The 24,470-nt window shown below is 44.7% G+C and overlaps 1 protein-coding gene across 2 annotated transcripts in view; it reads right to left on the bottom strand.

Annotated features, from left to right (window-relative positions):
* The window catches only part of GAK (cyclin G associated kinase), a 119,472-nt gene that overhangs the window by 77,669 nt on the left and 17,333 nt on the right, over positions 1–24,470 (bottom strand). For both annotated transcript variants that reach the window (XM_045022218.1, XM_045022219.1), the window contains exons 2-6: positions 10,700–10,761; positions 8,488–8,547; positions 4,170–4,284; positions 3,045–3,187; positions 175–300 (exon numbers count right to left, since the gene is read on the bottom strand). In XM_045022218.1, coding sequence (XP_044878153.1) covers positions 175–300; positions 3,045–3,187; positions 4,170–4,284; positions 8,488–8,547; positions 10,700–10,761 — 506 coding nt within the window. The remainder of the gene's footprint in view (positions 1–174; positions 301–3,044; positions 3,188–4,169; positions 4,285–8,487; positions 8,548–10,699; positions 10,762–24,470) is intronic.

Genomic DNA, 24,470 nt, shown 5'->3' with positions numbered 1-24,470 from the left:
GCTGACTCGAAAAATAAGGCCTTGTAATCCACTTCACAACTGAAAGGGCTTCAATTGTCTTAGAACAGTCATAAATGAGGGAAACTTGGGGGGAGGGGGGGGTTTAGGCTAACAGAGCAGCACTAATAGAATGAATTTAATATCTTATAATTAACTACATGTCAAGTTTCTCACCTCCTCTTCAACTATTGCTCTCTTTTGCGCAGACCAGCTGTAATCAGGATAATGTGCAATAGTTGTAGCACTGCCAAAGTCACACAGCTTAATTGTCCCTTGGTTACTAATCAGCATGTTCTCCACCTGCAGGTAGGTTAACAAGTTGAAAAAGTTACAAACATTTATGAAGGCTGTCGCTCATGCACACTTAAATCATGCCCAGGAAGTGTACAGATATTTATTAAATAAAATGAATCAATACTTAGTATTTTACTGCACATGGTATCCCAGTTAGAATGGGCACTTAAGACTCGATTAGAGTAAGTGACAGGCTTAAGGTCCAAGCCGTAGGCAAAACGGGTACCAAGCCCAGGAAGTCCAGCTCTCCCCCTTAGTCTAGCCACTGGACAGCTTGCCCTGAATGACCTGATCTGTTTTGTGGAATAGCACATCTTTATTTCTAACCAATTCAATTCAAAGGACCTAGTATTTTATTTAATCCATGTCCCTCCATATGTTGGTTTTGCATGACATTTTCCAGTGCTTTAAGCTTGAAAAGACATGCACGGAGTCTTTCACAAATTGCCCTGCAAGATTAATGAGTAGTTTAAAACTTTATCAGGAGCACCAGTTAATAGCTATTGTGGGGTGGGAGGGGAGGCAGCAGAATTCTCTCCAGGAGAATTCTGTGCTGATTGTGAGGCCCGAAAAGGAAAATATAAATTAAATGTTTATTCCAAAAATTAAACTGTTTTCAATAGGTCTCCCACTGTGTCTCATCTTCTCTGCTAGCCTTAGATTGCGATAGCCTCAGAGCATGCGATATCTTTATCATTGTATCTTGAGGCTGCATTCCCTTGACCCACCCTGATAACTGACGCTTCCATTTAGTGCTCCCCATTCTGTTAGTACACTCTTCAGTGCTCTCCTGTATGCGCCAGGTCTGGCATAGCAGGCAGAGCAACAACCAAACACAATCAGCACACACCAGTATCAGAGGCACCCTGTGGGAAGCCAGAGTAAAATGTGCATGCTTCCTTGGGCCCAGCTTTTAGAAACAGTGGGCACTACCTTCCTAAGGAGGTCAGTAGAGAGTTCATATTTTAAGGGGGTCTCTACCTGCGTCTTCCAAAACCAGCCTATGGGGACCTTCAAAAATCCAAATTTAATTCTCAAGAAAAAGCCCCCCCTATGCTACAAAATGATTTGTTTTGTTCCACATGGCAACTACTCAAGGGGACAAATTAATTCAGACAGTTTCGAGTACGAGAGCCATGGAACTATTTTCAAAATACCCCATAATTAATGTGGAATTTAAGCAAGTGGCACCAGTTTTTACAATGCTGGGTGCATGTAAATCACATTAACATTAGCCCTTGTCAAAAGGATTTGGGGAAAGCAAATGAAGGAGTGCGTGCCACCCCAACAAACAAAGGAATGAAGTAATGGAAAGTGTGCAGTGGAGGTCACTGCATGAATCTCAACCCATTTGAAGATGCATCAGATCAGAGAATGTCAGAGATCCTCATATCTTTAAGCAAAAGAATTTCAAATATTACAAAATCTTTGCTGATACTGAGCTCAATTACTCGTTTTCCCACACACCCAATACCAGAATCATTCACTTTAAGGCCAAATAAAGATAAAATATTTATAGTTGTAAATAGTTATTAAAGCAAAAACATTTTAGTTTAAAAATGCACAGAGACTGTTTGACGTAAGTTTTCTCCTCCATCTACCTAAACTCAGTTTTCTGGGAATGGCCGTGCAAACGCACCTCCCTGGATCATTTTAGTGAGGCCACTATCTGTTTCAGCACAAAGATCAAGATCTTGCTCTGAATTTTCCTGTAAAAGCCCTCTCCGTGCAGCTACTGTAGTATGAAACCAGCTTTCCGCCTCCTCCTGCCCCCTCCCCATCATTTTGAGTCTCTGCCAGGGACAGGTTTTCTTAATAGGCACTGGAATAGTAACAGAAGAAATCAACAACATAATTTTTATTTAACTCTGTAAAACGGCCTATTATAGTAGCACCCTAAACAGAATCAGGGCCTCCACGGTTCAAGTAGAACAGAGTAAAACATCAGTCCCTGCCCTTGAACTAGTGTCTCAGGAAAAATTTCCAGTTTTAAAAAAACGCTAACCCTTGGCAACTGCATAGTTCCTCCCAACAGGATGGCACTGGCCACAATTTTACCTCAGAGCTCAAGGCCTTCCATACTATTTGTAAAGGACTGACAAAGGATGAAAGGTCTTAAAATAACCAATCAGGAAATAAGTGGCCCCCTTGATTAATGTTAGTTCAAAAGTCAATCTGCTCCAAAACCAGGCACTAGAACAAAAAGTAGATTTTAGTGCCTTTTGAAACTCCAGCCATCCCAATCCCACACACACACTACAGCTGGTCACTAGGTTCAAAAGAGAAGCAGCATTTCAGTAGCACACTGACATTATGCTCTGCTTCCTTTCACAGCTTTATGTTTCTGCGATTAAAAAAATTCTTACCACCAAAATACGTGTGGCTTCCAGTCACGAGCTTACTTACCAGCAAATAGGAACTATTGTTCCGATTAAAGTAAGAGTGGGAAACGGACTACATGGTTTCAGTTTGAGCTCTGAAATTTAATTAACAGGATATTCAACAAGTATTTCCAACACCAAAAATATAGATAAAGGATGTGGTCTAAACACTAGGCCATGTAGTGGTGTCCTTCATTCCCAGCCAGCAATCCCAACGAGATGGATATGTTCTCATACCATCATTTGAAATGCTGCATACTCAAGTGTCTCAATTTCATTAGTTCTACAGCATCAACTTTGTAGTCCACCCTGGAAGTCTGCTTTCACACTTCATTCAAATGTTGCAGTCACTTAAATTCTATACCGTACCTTTAAATCTCTATGAATAATAGGTGGTTTCTGTTTATGCATATGTTGCACTGCTCTGCAGGTCTGATAAAATATCTTCAAAACTGTATCACACGAGAGGGGCCCTTTGGATTCAACTTTCTTTAAGAATTCCACCAGTTGCCCTACAGGAGACAGAATCAATTCATATTAGTATACAAATGCTTCAAGTTTCAGAAATGTGCCATTAAGTATATTAGATAAGTCTAAACGTGACACACACCTGTCCTGATCAAGAAGCATTTAATCCCCTGAATTTGACAAGAGATTTGATCAAGACTATTTTTGACCATAAAGAAAATCCAGGAATATTTTTGACAAAGAACTAAGCACTAAGAAGATGATGTCATACAAAAGGACATTGAAATAGTCTTTACTTCAAATGATCCATAGTTTTAAAGCATTCGTAGCTTCCATCCCATTAGGATGAAAATACTGCCCCTTCATTTCATCAGACTATGCCAGCAATACCCACTAGACATTTTATTGTCCAATATTAGCTACCCGGGAACAGCGTAGGGTTTACAACAAGGAATCAATGACTAAACTAGCCATGAATCATTTTAAAGGGGCCTTTCACTATATCAGCTGACACTCTTCATCACAGATGCAGTATGCTCTTTTCCCTCCTCTCTACGCCTGCCAGGCCATGAGTCAGAAACCAACCTTCCAGCTGAGAAAAACTGAACACCACCCTTAGCCAGGAAGTACTGCTCCTAAACAAGCAACTAATGGAAGTCTGAATGCTTTAATTGGTCTAACCCATGGTAGTTAAAGGTCTGGTGGTATTTACAGACAGTTAGAGATTGCAAACATTGACTTGTTTAACCTTGAAAGGAGAAGAGTTAGAGGGAATTTATGAGAAGTACCGTAGATTATGAAGGGGACAGTAAAAACTGATCACCTTGCTCCTTTTCAGAATGGCCCATAAATATGAAAAACAGGTCAGTTAATAGCAGGTAAATTGCTATCTTGCTAGATAAGTTTTAGCTGTTCTCCATGTAGTGAAACTGCACTTTTCCAGTTCAAGATCTATGTATTTATTTGGAAGAATTCACTCAGTTCCTAAAACAAGCCACACCACGCACGAATAAAAATAGGTTTTACCTTTACAAAGCTCAGTGAGCAGAAGAAACTCGCCCTGCCCAGTATCCGATTCTTCTTTTCCTATTGATGCAGCAGAGCAGAACTGGACAATATTAGGATGACCTGAAAGCTTTTTCTGGAGATTTGTTCAAGGAAAAACTTTAAGCATGTCAGAGATTTTCTTCCTACTATCGAGCACAACCAGCTCACATACACGTCTAATTGGATGTGTTTAACATACACAACAGAAGAACCTAACCAGTGTCTCATTTAAACAGAATGAGAACTAAAGGCAAAGTCACCAAGAGTAAAAAACTCAATACCTGTTAATAAGGCTCTGAAAGATGCAGATTCTGATCTAGATACAGCTCGGTCTCTCTTGACAATGAGTGCAATGCAACAATGGAGGTATTTGTAAAAGACTTCTCCAGCAACTAGACTTAGGGCTTGGCTACACTTGAGAGTTGCAGCACTGGTGGAGGCTTTCCAGCGCTGCAACTTAGTAACTGTCCACACCTGCAAGGCACATCCAGCACTGCAACTCCCTGGCTGCAGCGCCAGCTGTACACCTGGTCTGCTTGGGGTATAACAATTGCAGCGCTGGTGCTACTGCGCTGCTCATAAAGTGTGGCCACACACCAGCACTGTTATTGGCCTCCAGGGTATTAGGAGATATCCCAGAATGCTTTTAACTAAATTACTCTCTTTGTTTTGTTGTGAACTCGGGGCTCCGGGAGCTGCTTATCTAAAAAACAAACACAGCTCTTGTTTGCTGTGATCAATCTGTAACTGACTGTGAACGATCAATTGAGATAACCCACTACCTTGCTGTGAATGAGGCAGGCAAGGGGATGAGTGTTTGCTTGAGGAGAGAAACTGTGGGGGCGGGGGGGAGAAAGGGAGTCCATTGGAGCAGCTGCTTATCTGGTCTGCAGGCTATTTGCAGTTAAGAGTAAATGAGGGGGCAGGGAGCTGATACACAGTGTTGGCTCCAAAAATCCACTCTCTCTCTCTCCCCCGCTCCCTGTCACACTCCACCCCACTCCCCTCTTTTGAAAAGCACGTTGCTGCCACTTGAACGCTGGGATAGCTGCCCATAATGCATCACTTCGAACAGCGCTGCAAATGCTGCAAATGTGGCCACACTGCAGCGCTGGTAGCTGTGAGTGTGACCACACACCAGCGCTTTCCCTACTCAGCTGTACCTCCCAGTGCTGCACACCTGCAAGTGTAGCCAAGCCCTTAATCACGGATCTCTGCTGACATTCTGGCTGTGTGACCAAGGCAGGCCACTGTGCCCTCCACACAGGTCTATACATTAGCCTGAGGTGCCCTCTGTGTTATGGTTTTCCTTCAACTAAGTAGAAAAAGGTCTCAAAAAATCAGAGCCAAGAAGCTTCATTATAAGCAAGATTATAAAACAGGAAAATCAAAAACTTTATACTATAAAATGCTTTTTTAAATTTCACTTTCAATTAAAAAGAGGATCAAGGCTCCTAAGCCTGGTGGAGGGAGGGAGAGAGAAGTAAACCTAAGTGACCTTAGTCACTGGCTGAGGAGCTTACAATGTATCTGGTTGTGTGTTTACACAGAAACTAGAACAGTGGGACCCTGGTCTGAAATTGGGGTGCACAGGTGTATTGAGCCATGAATTCATGAAACCAAGCTGCTTAAGAAAGGGTATTGGCCAAGGGTTGTGAGTAGTGTTGTGACTCTCAGGCCTGCAAAGCATGCCCCTCTTGTGAACTCAAATGTAAAAAGTATGTGAAAGTTCATAAGATGTTACAATAAGCATGAAAAATTGGTCAAAGTTGCTTACAAAGTTGAATGTTGTAACAAGTGCATGAGAACCAGACAAAGAAACTGGATTAGTCTAAACCAGGGGTCTCGAACACACAGCCCGTGGGGTTATTTCCTGGGGCCCGCCAAGCTCCCCGTACCCCCCCCCAGAGTTATTTCCTGCAACCGTCAAGCTCTCCCGCTCCCCCTCCGTCCAGCGCGCTGCGTCCCTACTCCTCTGCCTACCTCCAGGTGCTTCCCGCCACCAAACAGCTGTTTGGCAGTGCTTAGTGCTTTCCAGGAGGGAGGAGTGGGGAGCCACACGCTCAGGGGAGGAGGCAGAGCAGGGGCAGGGATTGGGGAAGGGATTGGAACAGGGGCGGGGAAGGGGCAGAGTTGGGGTGGGGATTTTGGGGAAAGGGTTGGAATGGGGGTGGGGAAGGGGTGGGAAGAGGTGGGGCCGGGCCTCATGGAAGGGATGGAGTAGGGGTGGAGCCGGGGGGGGGGGGACTTTTGTATCTGTATATGAAAACGTGTCAGTGATGCGGCCCTTTAGCCAATGTACTAGTCCTCATGTGGCCCTCGTGGTGATCTGAGTTTGAGATCCCTGGTCAGGCCATGCTGATATAAGGGGTGGAAGGGATAGCTCAGTGGTTTGAGCACTGGCCTGCTAAAGGACTTGAGTTCAATCCTTGAGGGGGCCATTTAGGGATCTGGGGCAAAAGTCTGTCTGGGGATTGGTCCTGCTTTGAGCAGGGGGGTGGACTAGATGACCTCCTGAGGCCCCTTCCAACCCTGATAGTCTATGAATCCAAGGCCTGTTGAAATTATACTGGTTTAAAAAAAAAAAAAAAAAAAAAAAAAGATGAGGAACCAGAAGATAACAGATCAAAATTGGTGTGCCAGATATTAGGCCTAAGTAGTGGACAAAATAATGAGGGGGGGATGAACTATGCTGCCCACTTTTTCCCCTTCTGGGGTTTCTTAAAAAGAGGCATGTGCAAGGTAGGGGAAAGATCAGTTCAGCTCTCACTCTTATTTCTTGTTCCACCTTGCATCCTCCCACCTGCCAGCACCACAACTCAGCTAAGGGACTTTCTTCCTGAAGGTAAAGCCGGCGCTGGCCTTGCTCTTGTTTAAGGAACTTGGTTTTCACCTGTGAGTGCTGAAAGTCATCACATCATCATGACAGCCAGTCCTCAGCCCACCAGTGAGGAGATTGAATTACCAGCACCACAAAGGAAAGTAAGATCCTGTATTGTATTCCCTTCTCTTGTTGTGTGATCTTCTGCCCCACAATTTCTTTCTTCCTAGCCTCTCTCACTCCTGACTTTTTAGCGAATCCTGAAGTCAACTATACTGCCAAGCCTGTTTTGTCAAAGGAGAAAGGATCCAACCAGATAGCAGCACTGACCAGATTGTAACTAACCAGGACCAAAGCAGCAGGTGTCTTGGTCGACTAGCCAGCCAAAGCATCCACTGCAATCCAGTGTTCCAGCAACATCAACAAAAGCCATGTTTCGCCTATCTTTTCTAGCCTGTCTCTCCTCCACCTTTAGTCTGCCTGCTTGTTAAGATCAGGATAAGTAGATGCCCTTCACATCAGGACAGAGTAAAATTAGCCTTTGCCTTTTCAACAAAGAAAGGCTTTTCTGAAAATAAGAGACTGATAGTTTGACACCAAAAGGAGAGACACTTTGATAAGGTCTAAGTCTGTTTTGCATAATCACTCAACCAGTTTCAAAATGAACACTTGTTTTAATTTCTTGTTCTTTGTGTTTAACCAAAAAACTTTCCAATTAAATGAATGCTTTGAGGTGTTTCCCAAATAAAGTAAAATCAAGGGCTCTATTTAAAAATAATCCCAAACCTACCTATCGCTGTTTAATGTTGGACAGGGTGTGAGTTTATAAAACCTTTAACTCTTCAGGCCTTTGAGACCGATATCCATAGAACAGGGAAAGAAAAGAAGAGCTGTTCAACTCAACAAAGGGAGTAGAAAGTTTAAACAAGTCTTTATCCAACTGGGAAATGACATTTTCTGAATTTCCCCTTCGAAATTACGACAGATCAAACCACTATCTCACATTCCACGCATCATATTACAGCTGTTCACTTTAGTACTGTGGAAACATCCTTTGACTTCACAAATTATGGCTTGGCAATTAGCGACCTCTAGCCTATGACTGGTCACTGAAGGAAGGAGTAAACAGCAGGTGCAATCATTTATTTAAAAGGAAGCTTGATACCCACAACTCTCTATGATATACATCAATTTTCCAGAGTTCAATTTTATGGATGACACTAAAATGTTAGCTAAACATCTGAATAGACAAAAAAAGGAGCTGAATAACTCATGGGACAGATGTGACCAAAAACCTTTTATCCTGTAACTTGTTGGTCTGTACTAAGCCCAGGGTTTCAAAGATTTTCTTCACTGGAGAAATATTTTAGAAATGCTTTCAGTGTTAATATGGATCGTGAAGACCAGAAGCTTTCTACGTCTTCAGGGTGTTAATTTCTTTATTCTAAATACTGAATTTTGACCCAAAAAGGATACCATAAAACAAACTTCTTGAATGATAGCTCTGTTCTTCTCCTCTTCATTAGACAATAACCTCTGAATCAGAAAAAAAAATACTGAAAAAGGGTATACCATTCTGAAGTATTATAAACTTATAAAAACATACATGGGAAAAATCAGAGCTAACAAAATCGTCAACTCTCAAGATCAGGGAGCAAGAGTCAAAGCCGGCTTGATCCCACTTAGACATGTCACCACAACAATAAACAGGTTTCTAGTCACCTGTCCTTCTGCTCATCTACATAAGTGGTTTTCAACCTTTCCAGACTCCTTCCAGGAATCTGATGCTCAAGCCCCACTGCCCAGGGATGAAGCATGTAACTTAGCTTCAGGGGTCCGCAAGCAATTACCCTACTTGCCACTTTCTCACAGCGACCCTGCACTTGCGACCCCCCCCCTAAATCCATCCTGTGGCCTCTCTGGGGCTCACGACCCCTAGGTTGAGAACCACGGATCTAGATGAGTTGATGTACCCCCTGAAAGACCTCTGCATACCCCTGTTTGAGAACCACTGATCTAGATCCTCCTCCTCTCTCTGGGAGCACAGCCTCTAGAATCATGCTTGCACTACTGCACATAGCAGTTAGTTCTGGAATCAGAGGGGTACCCGTGTTTGTCGCTTTTTACAGATCCAGACTAAGAGTCCTGTGGCACCTTATAGACTAACAGACGTATTGGAGCATAAGCTTTTGTGGGTGAATACGTCTCACGAAGTGGGTATTCACCCACGAAAGCTCATGCTCCAATACGTCTGTTAGTCTACAAGGTGCCACAGGACTCTTTGTTGCTTAGTTCTGGAAGTTAGTTATACAGCAGTCTTTTGGGCTTCTGCAAACAAACTTGTGCAGCAGATTCAAGGGAATTTTTAATTGAATTAAATATGTCCATCACTACCAATCTTCCTGGTTTTATTCATGTGGATAGTGTCCCCCACACTTCCAATTTGCTACTGATTTATGCATCAAAAATGCAACTCCATTCTGGTGGCAGAGGGAGGAGAGAAAGACTGGAGATTTGGGTAGCTGTAACTTTTGGCACCTACAGAGTGGTTGTGGTTTTCTGACAACAGCGTCTCTCTCTTGTCTTAGGTGAAACAGAGAGATGGACTGGGAGAGATAACTTGGGTTTTCTTGCCACTCATATGATCATCCAGTTCCCCCTTCTGAAATGCATGTTCCTGAGGGTTACCCCTAGAGAAAGTTCATTCTTACTGAGAGGCTGGAGTCTCGCAGTCTCATGGTGAAAGGTTTCATGCTGTTGTCTGCTAAGCAGTATTGTAGACGAACCCTTAAGTCAATCTAACTTACGTCACTCAGGGGTGTGAAAAAGACACCCCCCTGAGCAATGCAAGTTACCATGACCTAAGCACTGTCCAGACCAGCACTATGTCAGCAGGAGACGCTCACCTGCTGAGATAGCTTCCGCCTCTTGCGGAGGTGGAGTAACTATGCCGATGGAAGAGCAATCTGCCGTCGGCATAGAGCGTCTTCACCAGACGTGCTACAGCAGCACAGCGGTGCTGATGTGGCGCTTCCAGTGTAGACCTGCCCTCGGATGAAGATCTGTTTGTTCCTGCCCCCCTTCCTTGACAAAGAATGGCCACTTGGTAGGTGATGGCCCATCGGCTTTGATGACACCTGGCTAGACGTCTTTGTTTGTCTTTGTTTGCTCATTTGTCTTTGAGAAATCGGTTTACCCACTGCCCAGACATGTCTGGTAAACACACTTCAGTCATGATTTCAGCTTATATTCATGTACAGTACTAGTATCCCGAGACTGTGTTGGACCACCAATACATGTATGCCCATAACGGACCAGCTCAGTCAATGGCGGGACTGTCTGTTCTTCCCTAGGCCAGACAAAAATACATCCTCTGAGATACATCTTTATACCCCCAAACAAACAAGTTAGTACTGCCCCTCTGACATAGTTAGTTACTGCCCCCGTCATGGCTAGTTATCACCCTGTACATGTTGGTTTTGACAAAGTTAAGTATTTCCTGTGTCCATTTACACAGTAGAGGAAAGTGCATATGTGAATCATCTGGACTGGTACATTAAGCAATGGAGAAAATCCTTCAGCTCTGACTTTTGTTTTGTATGTACACACGTACTACAGTGACCATCATGCTAATGCACTGAGTCAAGAGACACATTTTAATCTTTAAAGCGATTTAAACACACATTACCTTTAAAGCGTAATCTTTGCCACTTCCAAGATCTTGAGCTTCATATACAAAAGCAAACCCACCTATGGGATTAAGAAAAGTAAATTATACATTTCATTAATGTCTCTGCCAGGTAAATTGATTATTTAGCTTTATTTTAACAACTATAAATAGAAAAATTTCAGTTAGTATTAGAAGTGTCTCTAAATACAGTGAGTGTATTCAATTATTTTTCAATTCCTAATCAGCAACATTAAGAATACCATAAATGTATTGGAAAGTTGGAATGGAAGTCTACGAAGATTCAGAGGGATGGATTAGGGCTGATGCATTACCCCTCTACAATTGCCCCTTGTGTTAGCAGGTCCCTCCCATATGGCAAAGATATAGGTGGGCCTGCAGCCATACTGCAGAGGTCACAGAAAAAGCATCCTTGACATGCCATCCATTCTGGTCAAGTTTTTTTTGGTGGTTCAATTATGGCCTGCACACAAAAAGAACGTCTCCCAAAATTCAAAGAGCTAAGGTGTTGCAGTCTGCGAGACACAGCTCCCCAAAGAAAGTACCCAAAAAGTGAAGTGGCTAATGACGTTCACTGAAGTGAACCTTAAAATGATTTCACCGCCTACAAATGTGTGTATCTTCTTATGAAAACGTTCGTGCTCTTTGCTAGTGTAATTAATGGCCTAACACAATAGCTCTCTCTCAGGATGCTAGCCAATCCCTAACCCTCACTCCTTTTTTGGAGGGCTCCATGCCTGGACACCCATTTAAATTGCCTTGTACATGCTCAGGAGTAGTACCCACATCCCATGCTTTTTATCTGTTTCTCTCATTTTCTTTAGTCTCTTATTTGCAGGTTCTGTTCTTCTTTCTTCCCTCTTTTTCCTCCACTGCTCTGCTCCCCTACTTTGTGAAGCACACACGTTCACAGCTGCTCCCACTGTTCACTTCCCAAATTCGCAGTAACAGCAGATCCCCCACGGCTTTGCTCTCCGATCTCTGCTGGCCTCTTTGGGTATTATACTAACCTTGTGCGGTCCCCAAGCCCTCCCCCAAACACGGCAGGGAAATGGCCACCATTGCTTCAGGCAGCACGGCTTACACCACCATGCTCCACCTGCAAAGTCTGGTTTCCCTATGGGAGGGCATGCCACACAAACTCTCAACCATCAACCTAACCACTGCACTTTACGTTTTAACTGGCTTTGTTCACATTTTTCTGTCTTTACCACCCTCTTCACCTAGCAAATCATTCATGGGTCAAGTTTACCTCCGACAGGGAGAAAAGACAAAATCTGGGTCTTGACACACCTTCCGCTAAGCCTCTTTCCACTTGCAGAAGGGTTTAGCTGAAGTAACAGTAGCCCCTTTAGGAGACAGAAGTGAAGGGAATGTATTTGGACTCCATATCCAAAGAGATATGGAGACCAAAAAGAAGCCCAAACTGGGAAGGTTCTCTGTTCGCTTTGTTATACACACCACAGCTTGAGAAGAAGGCCACACTGGCTGATTGTTCCCTGTCAAGATATTCTGTCAGTTTACATATTTGCTACTTTTCACACATCTCACTTGATTAAGGGCTTGTCTATAGGTGCAGCACTGCAGCAGCACAGATACAGCAGCACCGGGCAGCATGTCTGGCGCAGACACCCTATGCCAGCAGGAGCAAGCTCCCCATCGGCATAATCAAACCACCTCTGAGCACGGCAGACGCAGTGTTGGTGGGAGAGCTTCTCCTGCCGACACAGCGCTGTGCACACCGGCGATTGTGTTGGCATAATTCAAGGGGGTGTTTTAGTCACACCCTTTAGTAACAAAAATTATGTCAACATAAGCTCTAGTGTAGACACAGCCCCAATTTAGGTCTTAAAGCCCAGATTTCAACACTGCAAAGGCTAAATTGAATAAACGTTCAAGATTATTCTGACTAATTCACCTCATGACTGGGTGCTTATTTTGCACTGCTTCCATCTGGCTTCAAAGGGAATCTCAGTGATATTTCAAGTACATAGGAGAGATAAATTGCTTATTTGGGTTTTCTTAGCTACATTTTGTTATCATTTATATACAAAACGGCAAATATCATAAAGTGAAGTCATTTTCAAAGCAGATGGACTTGCTAGCATCAGTGTACTGTTAAAGCATTATGGTTTTTTGAAGTAGCAAAACATTTATGCACTTTCATGAACTAAGTGGGGTGGTTTGTTACCAAGCTGCCACTTGTTATTGGCGATAAACATAGTTTGCATTCTCAACTTCTTTTCACAATGCCTATTTGGTAACTAGTTAGGAAATTGGTTCGGAGCTCTGAACACAAAACAACGCCTCCTACTTAATGGGAAGTGACACAGGAGTAAGTCATGAGCCTTATTTATTAGCTACTTATTTAATACCATGTTCAGCTGTCTGTCTGTATACACCAATAGCAAACTATTTGTACGGTTCTAATCCATTTTGGAAGTGATTTCAATTTCTTTCATCTGTGGATGTGCATGACAGCCAAAACTACAAGTCAATGATTTATTTGGCTGCAGTTTTTTTTCCCACTGTTGAAGCATTTGCCCTGTAAGATTACAGTAAACTGAGGAAGAGGGGATAACAAAATGAGAAGGCGGTGGGAAACCAATCATACCTCGAACGGGATCTTATCCTAGTCCTGCTAAACAATGATATTCTTGGAGTTTTATATCAGAGAGAAGAGAAGGAAGAGAACTCAGATGTCATAAGCCTGTAATGTTTCATAACTCAGCAACAAGAAAGGGAGGACAGAGCAGGTCTAAGGAAGAGAGCAGAGCAGGAGAGACAAGAAGGAGTTGACTTGCGATTCCCTTTGACTAAGGGAACAAGATCCAATATCTCCAGCCCAGCCACCTTACACATGCTGGAACAACTGCTCTGTGCATGAGGAACACTGCCCAGGTAAGGCAGGAGGATGGATGCAGACATTTCCTTCATGAGCAATCCAAACAGCTACAGTAGCAGGCTTTTCAGAGAGCTGGTACTCAGAACCCTGTTGTAGGGCTTGGCTACACTTGCAGATGTGCAGCGCTGGGAGTTACAGCTGTCTTCGTACAGCTGTGTAGGGAAAGCACTGGAGTGTGGCCACACTGACAGCTACCAGCGCTGCAGTGTGGCCACATTTGCAGCGGTGTTGGGAGTGGTGCATTATGGGCAGCTATCCCAGCGTTCAAGTGGCTGCAACGTGCTTTTCAAAAGAGGGGGGTGGGGTGGAGTGTGACAGGGAGCGTGGGGGGAGAGAGAGAGAGAGAGTGTGTGTGGATTTTTGGAGCCGACACTGTGTCAGCTCCCTGCCTTGCAAATTCTGACCATTTCCCCGACCCCTCATTCACTCTTAAATGCAAATAGCCTGCAGACCAGATAAGCAGCTGCTCCGACGACTCCCTTCCCCCCCGCCGTGCTGTTTCTCTCCTCAAGCAAACACTAGCTGTAGACATTCATCCCCCTGCCTGCCTCATTCACAGCAAACAGGAGCTGTGTTTGTTTTTTAGATAAGCAGCTCCAGGAGCCCTGAGTTCACAACAAAACAAAGAGAGGCATCATAACAAAATAAAGAGAGTTCTTTAGTTAAAAGCATTATGGGAAAATTCTGGAGGCCAGTTACAGCGCTTTTGGTGGCCACACTGGCGGAGCAGCGCTGCATCACCAGCGCTGCAATAGTTATACCCGAGGCAGAGCAGAAGTACAGCCAGCGCTGCAGCCAGGGAGATGCAGCGCTGTATGTGCCTTGCAAGTGTGGACGGTGTGTAAGTTGCAGCGCTGTAAACCCACCACCAGCGCTGCAACTCTCCAGTGTAGCCAAGCCTGTAGGATTATGTGCAATCACTACATTCCCATCCAGTAACAGGTAACCAGCATGAGACTCCCACAGAGGATCCACCCATCTTTTTTTTCCCAATAGTGCCAACACCAGAAACAGAGGGTATGGCTACACTTGCAGGTGTGCAGCGCTGGGAGTTACAGCTGTCTTTGTACAGCTGTGTAGGGAAAGCGCTGGTGTGTGGCCACACTCACAGCTACCAGCGCTGCAGTGTGGCCACATTTGCAGCGCTGTTGGGAGTGATGCATTATGGGCAGCTATCCCAGCGTTCAAGTGGCAGCAACATGCTTTTCAAAAGAGGGGAGTGGGGTGGAGTGTGACAGGGAGCGGGGGAGAGAGAGAGAGTGGATTTTTGGAGCCGACACTGTGTCAGCTCCCTGCCTTGCAAAATCAGAAAATTTCCCCAACCCCTCATTTACTCTTAACTGCAAACAGCCTGCAGACCAGATAAGCAGCTGCTCCAACGGACTCCCTTTCTCCCCCTCCCCCGCAGCTGTTTCTCTCCTCAAGCAAACACTCATCCCCTTGCCTGCCTCATTCACAGCAAGGTAGTGGGTTATCTCAATTGATCGTTCACAGTCAGTTACAGATTGATCACAGCAAACAAGAGCTGTGTTTGTTTTTTAGATAAGCAGCTCCCGGAGCCCCGAGTTCACAACAAAACAAAGAGTAATTTAGTTAAAAGCATTCTGGGATATCTCCCAATACCCTGGAGGCCAACAACAGCATTGGTGTGTGGCCACACTTGACGAGCAGCGCTGCATCACCAGCGCTGCACTCGTTATACCTCAAGCAGACCAGGTATACAGCCAGCGCTGCAGCCAGGGAGTTGCAGCGCTGGATGTGCCTTGCAGGTGTGGACAGTTACTAAGTTGCAGCGCTGGAAAGCCTCCACCAGCGCTGCAACTCTCCAGTGTAGCCAAGCCCAGAGTGAGATTACAAGAAGTCCTTGACTCTCCCTCTGCTGTTGGTATCCTTAAGGAACCACTATATACAGGGGAAGCACAGGCAAAATCCTGGGGGCAGGAGGTTGAAGGAAAGGAATGAGAAGATGAGCAGAGGGGCTAGGGAAAAAGTCAGAGCGAGAGAGAGAATGAAACATTGGAGGGGGACAGGCTAACTAGCAGGGCACAGAAGAGAGCTCAGCTGAGAATATAAAAGAAGGATGAGACGTAAGTGTTACAGTAAAGCAGTTTACTCATACCCCATGATGTGCACTTGGACTGGGTCTTTCACTGGATATGGATTCCAAGTTAGAAAGTAAATCACAAGCATGCAGCACAGCACATCAGACTCAAGCGGATCAGGAATACTCCACTTCCTCTAAAGGCCAAAGGGGGACAGCAGAACCCAAAGGAAGTGACAAGTTTGTTCTCTGCAGGTTCTCCTGTTTACCCATTCATGCCTCACTTTCTAACTCCAGGTTTTGTACCCTCTGAACAGAGCCCACAGTGTTCGAAGAGTGCCCCACGAGTAGGGCTCAGAGGCACTATAGTGAGAAAACACAAGCCACCACCAGTAACTTAAATCCTAAAGAAGCCCCCACATATCGGGTGGGTGGGCAGAAGGAAAGAGCCCTGTTCCCACCACCAAGTGCAGAGGAGATGAAGTATCAACTGGGGCCAGTTAGCCTCTTCCTGCATGGATAACGGGACAAAACATGAGAAATGATAGCATGCCCAATGCTTTCGCTGATCAGTGGGTGAGACACAGTTGGTGCCATCTGGCAAAGGGTTCTCTGGTCTGTAACAGCTACTCTTAAGTAGCTGACAAGTCCAGCCTTGTAAATCTGTGGCTATCCGCTTTATATCTGCACATAGGATGCAGATACAAATTTTGTATGCGTGCAGGGTTCTACTGACAAGCTCACTGCACCTAGCACCATTTCATAGTATTTATCCATAAAGAACATCAGGGGAGGTCCCTAATAGAAGGTTATGTCATACTCATGCTCACAATCACTGCCTGATGTGCGTACGGATGAAATTTAAGGAGGCGTGTATACGTACTGAAAAGATATTTGAAGTGTGTCCAAGGCAGAGCTGACCAGCAAGTCTTGGCCAGACAAAGGATGTTGATTCATCTGTCTCTGTTGACCACATAGATTAAGCGGCGAAAGCCAATGCAATGGGAGCCCTATTTACATACAGCATCAACAGGAAAGGAGCACACAGGAAAAAACAAGCCATGAAGGTTAGCCTGGCTGTGTGCAAAGGCAATGAACCAGGGGGCGGTACAGAAGGGGTATTTTTTGTGTTGTATGTAACCATTTCTGTTTCCATTATCTTTACTCACTATCTCTTAAATCTTATGCGGTAGGGTACCCCTCTCGGGGGGAGGGGGCTGGAGTAAATCAGTAAATCAGCTGGAGGGGTTTATTTTTCCTTATTTACAGGGTGGGTCTCAGACAAGGCCCAAGTTCTCTTAAGCAAAACAAAAAAATCCCCGAAGTCCCAGTGCAAACAAATATTTTTTCCTGCCCTCTCTCCACGGTGTTACCCTACACTATGCTGGCTTGTAGTTGCCAGCCCTTCCCCATGCAGCTGTTAACTGCGTTTCTTTCCCTATAGGGAGGGCAGACAACCTTCCACCAGGGGAAGCCTTTCCTTTCTGCTGCTGCCACTACCTCTGCTGCAGCTTGTCTCCCATCTCTCCCCACCACCCCCTCAGCAGATGACGACTTTTAAAAGATCACGGGCAGCCCGTAACTGGCCTGAGGTGTCTCTAGTTTGAGGTAACCTTTTTCCAGCTCACAGGGGACAGGCCCTTCACCATTCTAGATCTGCTCTCCACCACTCCCTTCTAGCAGTCAGAACAGACTGTCACACGTAGCTTTTGATAATAAATGTATGATTGTTTTCACTATAACTCTCTCTCAGTGCTGTGGTGTTATAAAGGGCCTGATCCGGAACTGTAACATTCAAGTACACTGCTCCTTTAGGGACTGGAAAGAAATTAATTTTGCAAATTGTTCAGTATTTGCTAAAAACCATAAAGCAAGAGTAAAGCATCAGAGGAGATGATTTCTTTTGCGTAGAGATAAACAGACAAATCTGACATCAGGAATCATAACATTCAAAAACCAGTAGGAGAACACTTCAACCTCTCTAATCACTCAGTGACAGACGTTAAGGTGGCAATTTTGCAACAGAAAAGCTTCAAAAACAGACTCCAACAAGAAGCTACTGAACTTGAATTAATATGCAAACTAGATACCATTAACTTAGGTTTGAACAGAGACTGGGAATGGCTCAGTCATTACACTAATTTAATCTATTTCCCCATGTTAAAGTATCCTTCGTGTCAACAGTCTGAAATGGGCCATCTTGATTATCATTTCAGAAGTTTTTCTTCCCTGCTGATAATAGCTTCTCTTAATTAATTAGCTTCTTACAGTTGGTATGGGTACTTCAACCTTTTCATGTTCTCTGTATGTGTAAATATCTTCTTACTGTGTGTTCCATTCTATGCATCCGATGAAGTGGGCTGTAGCCCACGAAAGCTTCTGCTCAAATAAATTTGTTAGTCTCTAAGGTGCCACAAGTACTCCTGTTCTTAGAAGTTAAGTTCCATTTACTTTGATCAAGGCATGCATATTTTAATATTTTTTTTTGGAAATGAAGGTGACATCTGTAGAAGTATGGCAAGAATTACTTTCAAACACAAAGTCTTGGTTTGAATGACAAGCTTTAAATTAAGTAGATTTTTGGAGGTTTCCCCTGAAAAGCAATGGTTTAGAACAAGGGCAGAGAGGTTTTGCAAAAACCAAATTTCAAGTTATCTAAATGTTGCAGAATACTGGGCACTATGTTTTACCATCTCTGACTTTACAATTTTAATTTAGCATTTCTTATGGAACTTGTATATGTTCTGTTCTTCATCATAAAATGGTAACCCACTGCCGTATGATTCCATGGTAGTGTTATAACTTGATGGAAAAGCGTAGATACCATTGGGAGTCTGAGTGCATTTTGAAGTGCTGTAGGTGACTGGAGCTATGTGTTAGCAAGGTTCTTAAGCAGCGGGTCTTACATTTTTGTACTGTGGACCACTTGAGAGCTGTTCCTATGGAACAACTCCCCTCTCTACATCCCAATATCCCACTTTAATTGAAGCAAATACTGTGAAGGCCCCTTCTCTGAAGCAACCCATTAGATCTAAATTATGCATTAAGGGTTCACAATTCATGCAGCAGTATTACAATATTAGTCTTGGGGGAAAGATCATCATAAAAATGGTGTTGAGAGCACGAGAGTAAATTAGGGGCTAACATGATTACAAGAATATTGTAGTTATAAAAAACCTCAAGCATCAGAAACAGAAAACTCAGAGTTGGGAATTGAACTTCAAAGAAACCCAAACTTCAAACACCGTAGAGAAGTCAAGTTGCCACAGCTTGGCTGGTGACATCTTCAATTTGGAAGCATCACTACCACCAGTCTGGTACAATGACTGCACCACGTCCATCATTTTGTCTTATCTTCAAATGTATTTTCATAATGAGTTTAAAAATCTGCTGCAGCTGTGGATTAAGCTTACACTGAGAAACAGACATGTACAGTACCAATTGTAAGTATATTTTCACACCACAGTAAGCTTCTCTCTTTTCAATTCAGAAGCATGATTTAGTTATCTGGGACTAAAAGGTTTCTTTATACTAGTTCTCTATTCAACAATATTCTATAACTGGTACTACATGAAGTCCCACTAAAGAATGGAGAAAGATGACATTTATCTCATCAGCAATTTTGAACAGTGGGTCTCTCTATAAACAGTGTATGGCTGTAGCAGCCACTAAAGTTTTAAACATAATTAAAAGGGAGGAAGCATTTGCAGGAGGGGGTGTCATGGACTAAATGAAACTTACGGATGGAAAGACTGTCTCAGTGTATTTTACTTCTTGTCTGGAAATTTACTGGTAAAAAAAAAAAAACTATGCAATTTAGCACATAACATAAGAACGGCCGTACCGGGTCAGACCAAAGGTCCATCTAGCCCAGTATCTGTCTACTGACAGTGGCCAATGCCAGGTGCCCCAGAGGGAGTGAACCTAACAGGCAATGATCAAGTGATCTCTCTCCTGCCATCCATCTCCATCCTCTGACAAACAGAGGCTAGGGACACCATTCCTTACCCATCCTGGCTAATAGCCATTTATGGACTTAACCTCCATGAATTTATCTAGTTCTCTTTTAAACGCTGTTATAGTCCTAGCCTTCACAACCTCCTCAGGCAAGGAGTTCCACAAGTTGACTGTGCGCTGCGTGAAGAACTTCCTTTTATTTGTTTTAAACCTGCTGCCTGGAAGCAAAAAGGCAACAACATATCAGTAGCTGGAGAACCACTAGGTTATGGGTTGAGTTTAGTTGTTGTAGGGGACAACCTTGGCTCGAGTGATCATGAGCTAATTCGTTTCCAAATAAATGGGAGGATAATCAATAGTGCATCTGAGACTAGGGTGTATGATTTCAAAAGGGCTAATTTTACTAAATTAAGGCGACTAGTTAGGGAAGTGGACTGGGCTAACATATTTAGGGATCTAAGGGCAGATGACGCCTGGGGTTACTTCAGGTTGAAGTTGCAGGAGTTGTCAGAGGCATGTATCCCGAGAAGGGGGAAACGGCTCGTAGGTAGCAGTTTTAGACCGAGCTGGATGAGCAAGCGTCTTAGAGGGGTCATTAAGAAAAAACAGAAAGCGTACCAGGAGTGGAAAATGGGAGGGATCAGCAAAGAAAACCTACCTTATTGAGGTCAGAGGGTGCTGGGAAGCTGTGAGAAAGGCAAAGCGACGAGTGGAGATGGACCTAGCGACTGGGATTAAAACCAATAGCAAACGGTTTTTTAGCCATATAAATAGGAAGAAAACCAAGAAAGAAGAAGTGGGACCGCTTAAAAAACTTTAAACGGAGTGGAGATTAGGGATAATCTTGGAATGGCACAATATCTGAACGAATACTTTGCCTCAGTCTTTAATGAGGCTAATGAAGGGCTAAGGAATAGTGATAGAGGGACCGATGGGAAATGAAGATTTGGGGGTAGACATTACGGTATCTGAGGTAGAAGCCAAACTTGAACAGCTTAACGGAAGTAAATCGGGGGGCCCGGATAATCTTCATCCTAGAATATTAAGGGGAATTGGCGAGGGATATTGCTAGCCCGTTAGCGATAATCTATAATAAATCCCTAAATTCGGGGATTGTTACAGACTGACTGGAGATTAGCTAATGTAGTTCCTATATTCAAGAAGGGGAAAAAAAAAGTGACCCGGGGAATTATAGGCCTGTTAGTCTAACATTCTGTAGTATGCAAAGTCATGGAAAAAATCTTAAAAGAGAGAGTGGTTCCGGAGCATGAGGCCGATGGCAACTGGGATAGATTACAGCATGGATTTACGAAAGGTAGATCGTGCCAAACCAACCTGATCTCCTTCTTTGAGAAAGTAACAGATTTTTTAGACAAGGGAAATGCGGTGGATCTAATATATCTGGATTTCAGTAAGGCGTTTGATACGGTACGCGCATGAAGAATTACTGGTTAAATTGGAAAAGATGGGGATCGAAATGAAAATCCAGAGGTGGATAAGGGAGCTGGTTAAAGGGGAGACTGCAGAGGGTAGTATTGAAGGGGGAACTGTCCGGTTGGAGGGGGGTTACCAGTGGAGTTCCTCAAGGCTCGGTTTTGGGTCCGATTTTATTCAATCTATTTATTGCTGACCTGGGAACCAAGAGTAGGAGTGGGCTGATAAAGTTTGCGGATGACACCAAGTTGGGGGGTATTGCCAATTCGGAAGAGGATCGGGATATTCTCCAGGGAGATTTAGATGACCTTGTAAACTGGAGTATTAGTAACAGGATGAAATTCAATAGTGAGAAGTGTAAGGTTATGCATTTAGGGATGTCTAACAAGAACTTTAGTTATAAGCTGGGGACGCACCAGTTTGGAAAGTAACGGAGGAGGAGAAGGACCTAGGAGTCCTGGTTGATCGCAGGATGAACTATGAGTAGGCAATGTGATGTGGCGTTTAAAAAAGCTAATGCGGTCTTGGGTTGCATTAGGCGAGGTATTTCTAGTAGGGATAAGGAGGTGCTAGTCCCGTTATATAAGGCGTTGGTGAGACCTCATTTGGAGTATTGTGTGCAGTTTTGGTCTCCCATGTTTAAGAAGGATGAATTCAAACTCGAACGGGTACAAAGAAGGGCCACTAGAATGATCCGAGGAAATGGAAGGCCTTTCGTATGAAAGGAGACTTGAGGAGCTCGGTTTGTTTTCCTTAACCAAAAGAAGGATAAGAGGAGATATGATTACACTCTTTAAATATATCAGAGGGATAAATACCAGGGAAGGAGAAGAATTATTTCAGCTCAGTGCTATGTGGACACGAGGACAAAACGGATATAAATTGTCAGTCAGGAAATTCAGGCTTGAAATTAGACGAAGGTTTCTAACCATCAGGGGAGTGCAATACTGGAAACAGCCTACCGAGGGAAACAGTGGGGGGCGAAGGACCTCCATGACTTTAAGATTAAGCTAGATAAGTTTATGGAGGGGATGGTATGATAGGATAACGGGCTTAGTCAATAGGTCAATTAAGTGCCACACTGGTAAATAGTACAATGGGTCAATGGTATGATGTAACCTTTTCCAGAGGGTTTGGCTGGAGAGTCTTGCCCGCATGCTCGGGGTTCAGCTGACCGCCATATTTGGGGTCGGGAAGGAATTTTCCTCCAGGGAAGATTGGCAATGGCCCTGGAGGTTTTTCGCCTTCCTCCGAAGCATGGGGCAGGGGTCGCTTGCTAAGGAGTGGGTGGATCGGCTTATGTGGCCTGCATCTTGCAGGAGGTCAGACTAGATGATCATAATGGTCCCTTCTGATCTTGAATTCTATGATTCTATGATTCTATGAAGGAGGAAATAGGAGCTCTGATATGACAGGCTTACATTTTGTGGACAGCTTTCTCCCCACTGAATAAATGATGAACAAGGATGAATTAAGATGGGGAGGTCAATATCTGTGAGAGCAAGTCCATGAGAGCAAGGGGTCCATGGACAGGCTTTCATTTTATACCCACTGTTTCAGACTCATAGCAGGTGGGAGACTGAAGCTAGTCTCTGTGGCCTTGTCTACACTACAAGACTATTTCGAATCTACTTAAGTCGAATTTGTGAATTCGACCTTATGAAGTCGAATTTGTGTATCCACACTAAATACACTAATTCGAACTTCTGAGTCCACATTAAAGGGACTGGCGTCGACTTTCGAAGCGGTGCACTGTGGGAAGCTATCCCACAGTTCCCGCAGTCCCCGCTGCCCATTGGAATGCTGGGTAGAGCTCGCAATGCCTGCTGGGGGAAAAAATGTGTCAAGGGCGGTTTTGGGATACTGTCGTCATTGAACCATCAATCACGCCCTCCCTCCCTGAAAGCGCCGGCGGGAAATCTGATCGCGCCCTTCTCTGGTCGGTTACAGCGCGGACGCCACAGCACTGCGAGCATGGAGCCCGCTGCGATCATCGCTGCACTTATGGCCGTTGTCAACTCCTCGCACCTTATCGTCCACCTCTTCCACAGTCAGCTGCTGAGAAATCGGGCGAGGAGGCTCTGGCAGCGCGGTGAGGAGAGTGGCGCAGGCCTCTCACAAAGCAGGGTACGCCGCGCCGTGGAGATCATGGTGGCAATGGGTCAAGTTCATGGTGTGGAACGGCGATTCTGGGCCCGGGAAACAAGCACGGACTGGTGGGACCGCATAGTGCTGCAGGTCTGGGATGAAACAGAGTGGCTGCGAAACTTCAGGATGCGTAAGGGCACTTTCCTTGAACTGTGTGACTTGCTGTCCCCTGCCCTGAAGCGCCAGGACACACGGATGCGAGCAGCCCTGAGTGTGCAGAAGCGAGTGGCCATAGCCCTCTGGAAACTTGCCACGCCAGACAGCTACCGGTCAGTAGCGAACCACTTTGGCGTGGGCAAATCTACCGTGGGGGTTGCTGTGATTCAAGTAGCCCACGCAATCATTGAGCAACTGCTCTCAAAGGTAGTGACTCTCGGAAACGTCCAGGTCGTCATAGATGGCTTCGCCGCGATGGGATTCCCAAACTGCGGTGGGGCTATAGATGGGACTCGCATCCCTATCCTGGCACCAGCCCACCAGGCCAGCGAGTACATTAACCGAAAGGGCTACTTTTCAATGGTGCTGCAAGCACTGGTGGACCATAGGGGACGTTTTACCAACATCTTCGTCGGGTGGGCGGGCAAGGTTCATGACGCGCGTGTGTTCAGGAACTCTGGTCTCTTCAAACGCCTCCAGGCAGGTACTTTCTTCCCGGACCACAAAATAACGGTTGGGGATGTGCAGATGCCTACAGTGATCCTCGGGGACCCGGCCTACCCGCTAATGCCCTGGCTCATGAAGCCCTATACAGGCGCCTTGGACAGTGAGAAGGAACTCTTCAACTACCGGCTAAGCAAGTGCAGAATGGTCGTGGAGTGTGCTTTCGGACGTCTCAAGGGGAGATGGCGGAGCTTACTGACTCGCTCGGACATCAGCGAAAAGAATATCCCCGTAGTTATTGCTGCTTGCTGTGTGCTCCACAATCTCTGTGAGAGCAAGGGCGAGACCTTTTTTGCCGGATGGGAGGTTGAGGCAAATCGCCTGGCTGCTGTTTACGATCAGCCAGACACCCGTGCCAAGAGAATATCCCAGCGGGAAGCGCTGTGCATCCGGGAGGCTTTGAAAGCTAGTTTCCTCGCAGAGCAGGGTAACCTGTGACTGTCCACTTGATTTTAAGAGAGCCTGATCATGGGCCTGTGTCTGTATGTGTCGAGTTAGATCTGAGCTCACAAACCCGGTTCTCCAAGTTTCCCCCACTTCCAAAGCACGTTTTAAAACTAATGAAATGTAACAGTAATTAATAATAAATCTTTCGTTGACTTTGCATTTCTGTTCCTGGGTTGAAA

The sequence above is a fragment of the Mauremys mutica genome, chromosome 6 (assembly GCF_020497125.1).
Source record: "Mauremys mutica isolate MM-2020 ecotype Southern chromosome 6, ASM2049712v1, whole genome shotgun sequence".
Classification (NCBI taxonomy): Eukaryota; Metazoa; Chordata; order Testudines; family Geoemydidae; genus Mauremys; species Mauremys mutica.
This window is presented reverse-complemented; position numbering and strand designations above follow the sequence as displayed.